Source organism: Bos mutus, chromosome 9 (assembly GCF_027580195.1).
Source record: "Bos mutus isolate GX-2022 chromosome 9, NWIPB_WYAK_1.1, whole genome shotgun sequence".
Lineage (NCBI taxonomy): Eukaryota > Metazoa > Chordata > Mammalia > Artiodactyla > Bovidae > Bos > Bos mutus.
Genome location: NC_091625.1, coordinates 49,284,857 through 49,298,188, shown reverse-complemented (window position 1 = coordinate 49,298,188; position 13,332 = coordinate 49,284,857). Strand labels below are relative to the sequence as shown.

At 34.3% G+C, this 13,332-nt stretch overlaps 1 protein-coding gene across 1 annotated transcript in view; it reads right to left on the bottom strand.

Annotated features, from left to right (window-relative positions):
• ASCC3 (activating signal cointegrator 1 complex subunit 3) overlaps positions 1-13,332 on the bottom strand; it is a 338,210-nt gene that overhangs the window by 267,103 nt on the left and 57,775 nt on the right. Inside the window, exons 5-7 of the mRNA XM_005902613.2 lie at positions 7,361-7,481; positions 1,055-1,259; positions 235-376 (exon numbers count right to left, since the gene is read on the bottom strand). Of these exons, the coding sequence (XP_005902675.2) occupies positions 235-376; positions 1,055-1,259; positions 7,361-7,481 (468 nt within the window). The remainder of the gene's footprint in view (positions 1-234; positions 377-1,054; positions 1,260-7,360; positions 7,482-13,332) is intronic.

Genomic DNA, 13,332 nt, shown 5'->3' with positions numbered 1-13,332 from the left:
GTGGTACAACTGCTAAAACTCAAAAACACAAGTTGCAGAGATAATGAAAGGGAGGAGAACAAATATGTTTTGAATACCTACTATGTGCTAAGAACTTCACATAAACTGCACTATCTCATGTTCTTCAAAATTTAAATATACAATTTAGCATAGTAAAAAGAAACGGAAAAATCTATGTGTCATTTCTCTAGAACAGACATGTTATCCAAAAGTGGTCATATACCAATGACATACCTTTGCACCAGCAATGAATGCTGATGTTCTCATGGCTTCAGCCTGGGAATCATACACATGGGGATAACGTATTTTTTCAACATCTGTGTCTCTCTGCCTGCTCAGAATTGGAACATTTCTAGCGTTCATGAGTGCCTGCTCTCTGTAAATAAAAAAATAATAGGCTAAATCTGTCATTTTTATCTCACAATAGAAAGCATATACTAAAACAAAATCACTATAATAACTATTTCACGTAGTCTTCAATTACAAAAGAGAAGAAATTAAACAACACAACGTTATTAGCAAGCCTGACATTTCCCGTGTAATCACATAAGTATTAACACATTTTCAGGTACTATTTTTAGATAACCTCATCTGATAAGTTTGACTTAATGTTTTTTATTATAATTTTCTTTTTCACAATCCAAAGATATTTAACAAAGTATAAATAAGTTCCTTTCTTAAATTGGGTTTCAATATTTTAAATACCATGTATAATAATGCCTTTATTTCATTTGCCTCCTTTCTACTTCTCAACAACATGGGAAAGAGCATTCATTAAGGTAGGAAAGAAAAAGGTCTCAAAATAAATTTGTGTACACTTCATAAAGCACAGCATCTAAATCTCTCACCTTTGTGGATGCAACCAAGAATATTCTAATTAAGCAGATCACTGCTTTCTTATCCTAGAAAATTAGGTTTTCATACAACAAAATTCTATTCTTGTAAGAAAACGTGTCTAGAAGAATCATCCAAGTTGTTAAAACTAAACTAAAATTATGATACATAAAAGCAACAATTACAACACAAGCATTTTTCAACTTCTGGTTTTTATTACCTGTGTATCCGCAGTTCCTTAGGATCAAAGCACAGGAGTCCTTCTGTAGCTTCTCCATCTTCTCCAGCCTTTTTTTCTCGTCTAGCAATTCTTTTTTCCTCCCGGCGATACTGTTTCATTAACTGCTTCTCTTGTTCAGACTGAATAGTGACTTGACAACCATAATTAGGTTTAGCATTTTCTCCTAAAATTTTTTTGCAATTGTCTGCAAAGCAAATTTAAGATCCATATTTTTACAAATTTAACCTTTATGAAAACCAGTTTTCCTCTTTACCAAAACATAAGCCACACAATGCTCTAAGAATTCATTTTTTTAAAGTGGCACATTTAATTACATGTTCTAAGGAGAGTTTTTCTAAGTCACAATTTCTAAATGATATAATACCCTTGCTTAGAAAAAGTCAGCAGATATTGTCTTTCTACAGACTAATATAAATTCTTAGATATAACATCAGGAAACTAAAAATTATATTTCATAATTTTGAAATAATCTAAATTATTTCAAAATAATTAATACTAATCAGCATTTACTGTTAACATAATAAAATAAAGATATTCTTTACATATAAGATTTAACTTTTTCCCATATAATAGGTCTCACTCTGTTAAATTGTCTACATGTCACTACTAATTTATACATGAAATAAAGTAAAATAAAAATAAAATACAGCTCAGGATATATTCAGAAGATGACTAAAGCAAACTAACTATGCTCCACATTTTCATGGAAATGCAGAGTTTTTTAACCATTTTTTAAACTGCTGCTGCTGCTAAGTCACTTCAGTCGTGTCCGACTCTGTGTGACCCCATAGACAGCAGCCCACCAGGCTCCCTCGTCCCTGGGATTTTCCAGGCAAGAACACTGGAGTGGGTTGCCATTTCCTTCTCCAATGCATGAAAGTGTATAGTTAATTTATAATGTTGTGTTAATTTCAGATGTACAGCAAAGTGATTCAGATGTGTGTGTGTGTGTGTGTGTATATGCTTTTTTAGATTCTTTTCCATTATAGGTTATTACAAATATTAAATATAGTTCTCTGTGCTATACAGTAGGTCTTTGGGATTTTATATACAATACTATATATATATTTATATACAGCATATTTTTATATACAGTATAGATATGTGTTTATATGTATGTTTATGTTTATAGTTATGTTTATAGATATGTTTATATACAGTTTATGTTTATATACAGTAGGTCCTTGTTTGGAATTTTATATACAGCACTATGTATATATATATGTTAATTCCAAACTCCTAATTTTATCTATCCCCCATCCCCTTTGTAATCATAAATTTGTTTCTATGTCTATGAGTCTACTTCTGCTTTGTAAATAAGCTCACTTGTATCCTATTTTTATATTCCACACATAAGATATCATATGATATTTGTCTTTCTCTGATTTATTTCACTTAATATGATAATCTCTAGATCCATCCATGTTGCTGTAAATGGCATTATATCAATTCATTTTTATGGCAGAGTAATAGTTCATTGTATACATATAACACATCTCTATCCATTCATTTATCAGTGGAACACTTAGGTTGGTTCCATGTCTTGCCTATTGTAAATAGTGCAGCTACGAACACTGGGGTGCATATATCTTTTCAAATTAAGAGTTTTATCCAGATATATGCCCAGGAGTGGGATTACAGGGCCATATGGTACATCTATATTTATTTATTTATTTTTGGTGGCGGGGGGGCACACCACATGGCTTGAGGGATCTAGTTCCCCAACCAGGGATCAAACTTGTGCCCCCTAGAGTAGAAGCACCTAACCACTGAACTGCCAGGGAATTCCCTATTTGTAGCTTTTTAAGGAACCTCCATACAGTACTCCATAGTAGCTACACCAGTTTATATTTCCACCAACAAGGTAGGAGGGTTCCCTTTCCAGCATTTATTATTTGTCAACTGGTAAATGACGGTCATTTTGACTGGTGTAAGGTGATACCTCCTTGTAGTTTTGATTTGGAAAATACAGCTTCTTTAAAAAATGGAAGAAGTCTAGAACCACTTAAGAGGAATCAGGTCAATCAAAGCTCAGTGTTCACAAGGGAGAATTAAACCTGGGGTTGGTCAACTCAATATTCAGGAAAAATGTTCTAACAGGATTACCTTCTGTGTTTAATTAAATCTTTCTAAGAAATAGTATCTTGGCTCACTGCAGCCCTAAAGGAACTGACAGGAATGTCACTGAAGGCAATCCAAGTCAATACAAGCTTACTGTTTTAAGGACCTACTAGGCCCCGGGCACTGCTGCTAGGCTAGAAAAACAATGAAGAATGAAATTGGTCCACACTCTGAAGATGCACAGTGCAAGTTATTTTATCAAGTTCCAAGACCTAATACAAAACAAAGAAGGATTTAAACATAGCATCAGGAGGGGGAAATTAGCTTTCTAATTCACTCTATTCACAATTCTCAGGCATGTGTCATTATCTCATTACATGATTTTGAATAAGTCATTTTAACTCTCAACCACATGAAATAACCCCTGTGTATAAGGGCACCATCAGTCTCAAAAAGGAAAGTGAGAAATAAAAGTTACATCTGAAAATTATGAAATAAGATATAATCTTACCTATATTGGAACTACATTTTATGGTTCTGAGAAAAGTATTTTTCTAAGTCTTACATATTTTGCTTTGTAAGTAAATCTTATTTATCTATTATAATGATTGAATTTATAACCAAGAAACTCTAGTGTTAGAGAAAGAAAGCAGCATACTGCCACTTTTCAAATGTACTCTGAAATATGAAAAAAAAAAGTAACCTATTTGCAAAGTCACATGCTCAAGAACAGAGATATTAAGCAGATTTTTTAAAACATATGAATAATGCCATAAACTTATTACTATAAATGAATGTTAAAGGTTGTGTACGTGAAACTAAATTCTTCAGGTGTTGTTCAGTCACTAAGTTGTGTCTGATTCTTTGCAATCCCATGGATTGCAGCAGGCCAGGCTCCTCTGTCCTCCACTATTTCCTGGAGTCTGCTCAAATTCACATCCATTGAGTCAGTGATGCTATCTGATCATCTCATCTTCTGCCATCCCCTTCTCCCACCTTCAATCTTTCCCGGCATCAGGGTCTTTTCCAATGAGTTGGTTCATCGCATCAGGAGGCCAAAGTATTGGAGCTTCAGCATCAGTTCTTTCAATGAATATGCAGGGTTGATTTCCTTTAGGATTGACAGGTTTGATCTCCTTGCAGTCCTAGGGACTCACAAGGGTCTTTTACAACACCATAGTTAGAAAGCATCGGTTCTTCAGTGCTCAGTCTTTGTGGTACAACTCTCACATCCATACATGACTACTGGAAAAACCATAGCTTTGACTGTATGGACCTTTGTCGGCAAAGTGATGTCTCTGCTTTTGAAGGGGTCTTCAGGTGACATATTATATTTTATGCTAACATCATTAATATTTTAAACAAATGTGACGGGTACAAAATACTATTGGACACATCTGTGATCATCAAAATAAGAAAGTCAAAATTATAAGGAACTATATTTACCATATTAATAGCTTTAAAAGGCCTCAGTCAGAATATATTGAAATCCCATAAGATTGAACATAATAAGTGACTTTTAAAATCAAGTTATTAAGCACAAATGCTTAAGTGTATTATTCTCTTTGATGAGTTCAGCTAACTGTAGAGACTGACAAGCAGAAATGAAATGAATAAGCTTAACAGCAACTCTAATACAGAACTTTACTGACGAACATGTAGAGCTTGTATCCTTTTAAAACGCTACTATGACAGACAAAGTTTTCTATAACTACTCAAAACAGTGTCATTTGACAGCATAAGCTAACTTAATCTTTTTTTTATGATATACCCTATACTAAACAGTCGTCACAACAGCCCCCAAAACAGAATTCAATTTATAACTATCAACTTAGCAGTTAGTACATTATTCTCACTCACTTCTAGCCTACCTTATATTTCCTGGTTATAAGAACAGAGATAAAGTAGGGTGTGTGGGTGTGTGTGTGTGTGTGTATATATACACATACATACATACATATTCAAAGAAAAGCAGTATAAAAGATAGAAAACGCTAAATGGCAAAAGGCTACTGCTCTCTGAAAGTGAAAAGTCACTCAGTCGTGTCTGATTCTTTGCAATCCCATGGGCTATAGCCCACCAGGCTCCTCTGTCCATGGGAGTCTCCAGGCAAGAATACTGGAGTGGGTGGCCATTCGGGATCTTCCCAACCCAGGGATTGAATCCGTGTCTCCTGCATTACAGGCAGATTCTTTACCATCTGGGCCATCAGACTGCTATCTAAGACCATGATTTTGTGGAAGAGAGAAAAGAATAGGATGTGACTCTCTTACTAAGGTAACTTAATAAAGAATGGAACAATTCGGTAGTTTTAAGAGAATTTTGAAAGATCATTAATACAAAATTATATCAAAATACATAAATGGATGAGAACAGAGATAAAGTAACAAGTCCAATGATTCTTTTCTTCAGGAGTATTTCCTTCCCCCACTCCTCACAAAAAGAAATTAAGGAGAATCATTTTTAATGCAATTATACAAAAACTCTATTTAAAAAATCTTTAATATATGCTCATTGTCAGTTTCTTTCACCACAGTCCTTAGAAGAAATTAGTCTGTTTAAATGTCCCAAATTGTTGATGGTTATAATTATATTCTTCACTAATAGCAACATGAATAACAACCTAGCATAGACAAAAAGAGTAAATGCCAATTGGGAAGAGTAGAAAATATTTCAGGGCAAACTGAAGGCTCAAAAAATTTTTAATAATTCAAATTTAATATGTGGTTTTAGGTTAAAAAGTGTGCTGCTTCTTAAAAGTTATCCTAGTAGAATAAAGTTTGTGTTATACAAAAATGACCATAATGAAATGGAAAAACAACATTCACTCATCACCTACAGCTTTCTTAAAAAAATACATATGCTGAACATATTTTGAACTTCTGTTAATAAATTAGAACTAATGAAAGGTGGGATCAGTAAGAATCAGCACTTTAAAGACTGAAAAAATGAGCACCAAATTCTCTGAAATTACATTGCAAGACTAGATATTTAAATTCATTCCTTTTCTTCTGGCAGATACCCATTTTAAACACTCAGTTCTGCTGGCTTATTGCAATGTCTGCTTAATCACGGTTTAACAGGTGAGAGTCCTTTTAGAGCAAGGTTGTTTGTAAGTATTCAATATACTTAAAGAACCAAAACACTTTTAGAAAGACAAAGTGGCTAAATTCCAACCTTCAAAGTTTCTAGAAATCTCAAAGCAACTCCAAGGCAATTACCAGTAATCAAAGTGTAGGATAAAAAAACCCTTAAGAAATTTTGGATTTAAATCAAGGCTGGTTTTGTAATTTCCTTTCAGTGCCACACTCATAAATGTAAGAAAAAAGTGATATCACTTACTTAAACAAAGGGTAAATATCTAATTTCTTATGCTCATGTACTTTTTTAAAACTTCCAAACTATTTACAAGGCTGGCAAAGAAATTTGGTAAAGGTAAGAAACAGTCTTCCTATCAATACTTACCACCTAAAACCTGAGTTTGGCATCAGTTGTCTCATAGTAAGTCAGGCTTTTTTTTTTTTTTTTAATAAATAATTTTAGCTTCCTTGACAACTCTAATTCTTCTGGGGGTCTTCAAATATATGTAATACATGACTATACAAATGTTCAACTGGCTGGCTATGATAATTGTACTACAGGTTAAGTAGGAGAATTTGTATGTTGAAGATTTTATATCTAAAATATTATGATGTGTGCAACTTCATATTGCTTAGCAAAAATTTTAACTGTGAACATGTATGAGTTCATGTATGCATACACCTGCACATGTGTGTTTGTGTGTGTTTGTGTGAGTGTGTGAGAAAGATAAGGGGTGGGTATGGAAGCAAAATGTTAATGACTGGTGAATCTACATGAAGAGTATGTGAGTAGTTATATTATACTATCCCTGCACCATTACTAAGGTCTGAAATTTTTCAAAATAAAAAATGTGGTTATAAATGTAACTCTATTTGACCCTAAGCATAATATGTAGTTGCTTTAATTCTTTTTTTGTCTATTCAGATCTTCTGTCATACTTAAACATAGACAGACTCTCTGACATAAAACCCTATTTAGGGCATTGATAATTGTTTCATAATCTTCCATATCTAAAATCTACTTGAGAATGTTATCAGTAAGTTATATAACAACCAAAGAATATTAAAAGTATAATTGCATTAAAAAATTGCTAAACAATGAGTTTTTCCTTTAAAGTAAAATTACCACTGATTACTTTCTTACCTTGAAGAGCCTGCAACTTATGATCATTTGAAGAATTAAGAAATCTGTCCACAATTGTAACTCTGTTCTGGAGGAGTTTCTCAATAAGTTCAAGTCCATCAGGTCCCAGCAGCTCAAACAGCTTATAAGAAGAGGAAATCAAAACAAACTGTTAACTCAAAATTAACGTTTTCAAGTTATTAACATCTATTCAACAGAGCGATGAAGCTAAACTAACACAGAAGAACCTAAAAAATATTTAGAAAAGAATTGTAAAAAAATAATAACTTAGGAAAGAAAAAAAAACCAAAAACTCCTCATATTGCTAAGGAGCTTTCAGTTTTATAAGGCTATCTGCAATTACATGGGATTTCCCAGGCAAGGATATTGGAGTGAGTTTCCATTTCCTTCTCCAGGGGGGATCTTCCCGACCCAGGGGTCAAACCCTGGTCTCCTGCATCGCAGGTGGATCTTTATCACTGAGTCACCAGAGAAGCCCTATATAATTAAAGAGCATGACCCAACTGTTAAAATAATTATGATTCATATATAAAACTCTGAATCACAAACCAAAAGTTTCTTACAATTGGTTTCTCTTGGGATAACCAAGGCCATGAAGTTGAAGCCAAAGAGCTATCTCAAAAACAGCAGAGTTGTGGTAAACCACAATTAGAAGATTCACAGATTCAACAACAAAGTTGCAGAAGAGAACTGAGAAAAGACACAATTGAGAGGACCCCTCTTGGGGTGAGAATAAACATCAACACTAACGTTTGGAATTAGTCCTTCAAAGGGGTCACAGATTTATTGGATTAGTTCATGGAACCATTTAGAGTCCAGGGCATTTTTGCAAACAATAGAATGGTCAGCTGGTAATTAGTGTGGGTGAACTCCGGGAGTTGGTGATGGACAGGGAGGCCTGGCGTGCTGCGATTCATGGGGTCGCAAAGAGTTGGACACGACTGAGCGACTGAACTGAACTGAACTGAATGGCTGAGTGGAGTCAGGAGAAGTGGGGAAAAGGGTTCGGCTAACACTACCTTTGTCCCAGAGTGACTTCAGGTAAACTCACAGATGTGTCTCCACAAGGAGCACCACCAGAAACTAAACACTGTGGAGTGAGAAATAAATGTCTGCACTGAAATAATCCAGCTGGCCACTAAATCAACACGCAATAACAATAACAAGCCTTATAGGTGGAACTAGAAGAAATGGACAACTTGCTAGAAAGACATACCAAAAATAACTCAAGACTACCAAAACTAACTCAAGACAATCTGAATAGATCTAAAACAAGTGAAAGCTGAATTAGTAATCAAAAACTACCCACAAAGAAAAATCCACGTCCAGATAGCTTCAATGGTGAATTCTACAAAGCATTTAAAAAGTTAAAACCAATTCCTCACAAACACTTCCAAAAAACAGAGGAGGGAAGAAGAATACTTCACAATTCATTTTATGAGGTCGGTACTACTCTGACCCCACAACCAGACAAATACATCAAAAGAAAACTATAGATGAGTATTTCTTAGCAATATAGACACAAAAGCCTCAGGGAAATACAAGCAGACCAGATCAAACACAGCAATTTATGAAAAATGTATATACCATGACAATGTGAGACTTATTTCAGGAATATCAGGTTAGTTCAATATAAGAAAATCATTTATATATTATATCATGGCAATAGAATAAAAAGCAAAAATCACATGGTTAGCTCAACAGATGCAGAAAAACCATTTGATAAAATCCAACATCCTTTTGTGATAAAAACAATCAATGAGCTAAGACTAGAAAGGAACTTCCATAACCTGATAAGGGGCATCTATAAAAATCCCACGGTTAACATCATACTTAATGGTGAAACACTGGATTACTTTCCCACTAAGAACAGAAACAAGACAAAAGAGTGTGCATTTGTGACTTCTATTGAACATTGTATTGGAGGTTCAAGTCAGGGCAATTAGGTAAGAAAAAGAAGCAGAGAGCATGCAGACTGAAAATGAAAAGGTATAACTACTTCTATTTGCAGAAATAGTTGGAAAATAGAAAATACTAAATTTTCTCTATGTGGAAAATACTAAAGAACATACTAAAATAGTATTAGAACTAATAAATAAGTGAGGTTTTAAAAAAGCACATCAAGACCATTCAGTGAGGAAAGATCAGTCTTTTCAACAAACGATGGGACAACTGGCTAGCCCCATATGAAATAAATTGAAGTTGGACCCTTATACTACACACGAAAATTAAAGTGAAATGGATCAGTTATCTACATTTAACATACAAACTTATGAACTCTTTATTGAAGTAAATCTTAATGGGTTCAGATTTGGTAAGGGATTCTTATACATGACACCAAAAGCATGATTAATACAAGAAAACACAGATAATCTGGACTTCATAAAAATAAGAAACATCTGCTTCAAGGACACCATCAAGAAAGTGAATTAAACAACTCACAGGATGGGATAAAATATTTGCCAATCATATATCTGTGAAAGGACTTGTATCCAGAATACATAAACAGTTCTTACTACTAATAAAAAGGTAACCAATGAAAAAATGAGCCAAGGATCTGAATTTATCCAAGGAAAATTGATAAATGACCAATAAGCACATGAAAAGATACTCAACATCATTAGTCACTAAAGAAATGCAAAGAAGACCCACTGGAAAGAAGAATTTTTTTAATGGAAAATAATGTGTTGGCAAGGATGTAGAGAAAACTAGGATTCTCATACTTTGTAGGAATACAAAGTTGTGTAACCATTGTGAAAAACAGCTTTCTGGTTCCTCAGTAAGTTAAACATAGAATTACAATATGACTCAGCAATTCCATCCCTAGGTATATACCCAAAAGAATTTAAAACTTACCCAAACAAAAACTTGCACATGAATAGGGCTATTAACATAGCCAAAAGGTAGGAATAACCCAAATGTCCATCAACTCGTGCATAGATAAACAAAAAGCAGTATACTCACACAACAGAAAATACTAAGGCATAAAAAGGAATGAAGTAGTATACAACATGGATGAACCTTCAAAACACTTTGCTAAGTAAAATAAGCTAGTCATAAAAGGTCATATATGATTCCATTAATATGTTATGTCTTAAATAGGGGAATCTCTAGAGACAGAAAGTAAGCTAGTAGTTGTTCAGGGCTTGGGGGTTGGGGCAAGGGGCGGGGTCAGGAGGGAGTAGAGAAAATAAATAGCTAAAGGTTCAGGATTTCTTTCTGAAGTTTTGTAAATGCTTTAAAGTTGACCATGGTGATGGTTGTACTTACCTATGAATATACTAAAAATTACTGATTTATATACTTTAAGTGAGAGAATTGTATGGTATGTGTACTATTTATCGATGAAGCTATTTTTTTAAATTATGAACCAAAATGACTTATAATACTTAAAGTAACCAATAAACTGCTTAGGGTTGGAAATATTAAGGATAAAGATTAAATATAAATTTCCTGATAAGCATGTTAAGTAGGTTTTGAATGGCTGTTAGACACAAGCCAGCCTCATGCTTAAGGTAAGGGTGATATTAAAAAACAAGAAATTCAAAAAACATAAATGTAACACATACCTACAGAGTTAATTTCCCCTGACACTCCAAACAAACTGTATCAGGAAATGCTCTCTACATACACCATGAAATGTCTTTATATCCTACCAACTTTCATAGACTGTGTTAATTCTTAAATTGAAACCATTTCCCCATAAGAATGTGATATACTGGAGCAGTTACCCTGACATATATTCCCAGCTACTCAAGGTTATTTAATTTGAAATATAATGTTGACATATGAAAAATTAGATTCAGAAATTTTTAGTCTAACATAATTTTAGGAAACCACCAGTGTAATTGGAAGATAACTTCTAGACAAAATATCTCAGGTACAAAATCATAGCACATAGAACATGTTATTAATATTTCTTAAAAACAACATATCTGTAGATCTAGCAAAAAGACAAGAAAGCGGTTTTGCTCTGAATAGCAGGACTTCCCTAACCCACAATGAAGAATCCCCAGCAGAATTCTGAGATCAGCTGCCATCAGATTTAAAGCAATCCCAAATTCTGCTTTTCCTAACATTTGCCATTTTCATCTACACTGAGAGCAGGTGCAGTTCTCATTCAAGATTTGCACTACAAACTAATCTGGCACTGAGACTAGCTGTTTATAAAGGTACAGCTGTCTGGATGATTGCAAACAAGTTCCAGAAGCTATCAAATTGTAAAAAAAAAAAGGGGGGGGCAGGTAGGAAAAGTTAGCTATGGGTAGAGAAGAAGGCATCAACTACAGAGTTTAAAAAAAAAAAATACAGCTCTCAAACAATAAAAAGACAAGTTTTACTTGGCTTTAAGTAAAACTGTACTCTGGCTGTAAGTTAAGGATATGAGATTTAAAGGAACAGACACAATAGGAACAGACAGGTAATATCCTATTCCTGGTAGATTCCGCTAAAGCCAACATTATCTATTAAATAATTTATCAACAGATAAAGGTGCTCAGAGATCTCACTGTTATCATAATTCCTTTTTTTATTAAATTAGATGATCAAATTAAAGTACCTCCTCATTAGACTAAAATAATGGAAACAATAAGAAAAATTAACCAACAGACTACATTCCTGAAAAGTCAAAAATAAATTTCAGAACATGTACAGACTAACTTTAAAGCAGCATTACTTCTTTGTTTCTTACACTTTTAACAGATGAATGTAGTTTGTGAATCTCTCAGGAAAGGCAATCCCCACTTTCCACTGTATTCTGACTTATATCATTTTTATTCCAACAGGAACAAAGCTATAGTGGATGCTATATCCCCAACACAGTATCAAATAAATCAGAAACATTATATTATCATAAAAGCAAAACATAAAGTAATGAAAACCTTTAAATAATATACCACGGAAAATTATACTACAAATCTTAGGAAAACTGGTAAGAAAAAAAGTTATCATGGGGCTAAATAAGAACTATAAATCTGTTCAAGAACTAGGGTATGCAGAGATACGCTGAGGGTTTGTGAAACCTCAGAATAAACATGATAAACATACTTGCCTTATGGGTTTACTCAAAGATTTTCATGCAAAACATTATTTCCAAGTGAAAGGTTCTGGTCATGTTAATGTCCTGTTTGAATCCTATTTCTTAGGTTAGTCAAAAAATGTTAGACAAAGTATTTAATCACTAAAACAGCTTTAAAGCAAATAAAACTCAGGTTTTTAAAAGGTTTGTCAGTTCCATTCTGTTTCCATCTAGTCAATATTAAGGAATTCATTAAAAGTCAAAAATAAGTCTATCTGAAGTTCCCAAAAAATCACTTTCAAAATAAAGACCAATCAGTCTCCCTTCTTCCTGTGAAGAAATGACTCATTGGAAAAGACTCTGATGCTGGGAAAGGTTGAAGGCAGGAGGAGAAAGGGATGACAGAGGATGAGATGCTTGGATGGATCACCAACTTGGTGGACATGAGTTTGAGCCACTTCCGGGAGCTGGTGAAGGACAGGGAAGCCTGGAGTGCTGCAGTCCATGGGGTCACAAAGATCTGGACAAGACTGAGTGACTGAACTGAACTGATTCTCCCTATCAAATAGTCAATGGGCATTCTGAAAAACAGCTAGTGATGCACATTAGGCATAATACATTCATGTGAATGAGGCACAACAATACAGTTAAGTGGATTATGGAATTAACCACAATATGGAGACTACCCTCTAAAGCTGTTCTTCAAAAACTGGCCATGGTGATAGACAGGTACACACTGCTATATTCAAAATGGATAACCTGGCTTCCCTGGTGGTCCAGTGCATAAGAATCTTCCTTGTAATGCAAGGGACATGGGTTTGATCCCTGGTCCAAGAAGATCCCACTTGCCTAAGTCTTTGCACTACAACTATGGAGCCCGTGCTCTACAGCCTGGGAGCCGCAACTACTGAACCCACACTCTAGAGCCCATGCTTTGCGACAAGAGAAGGCACGG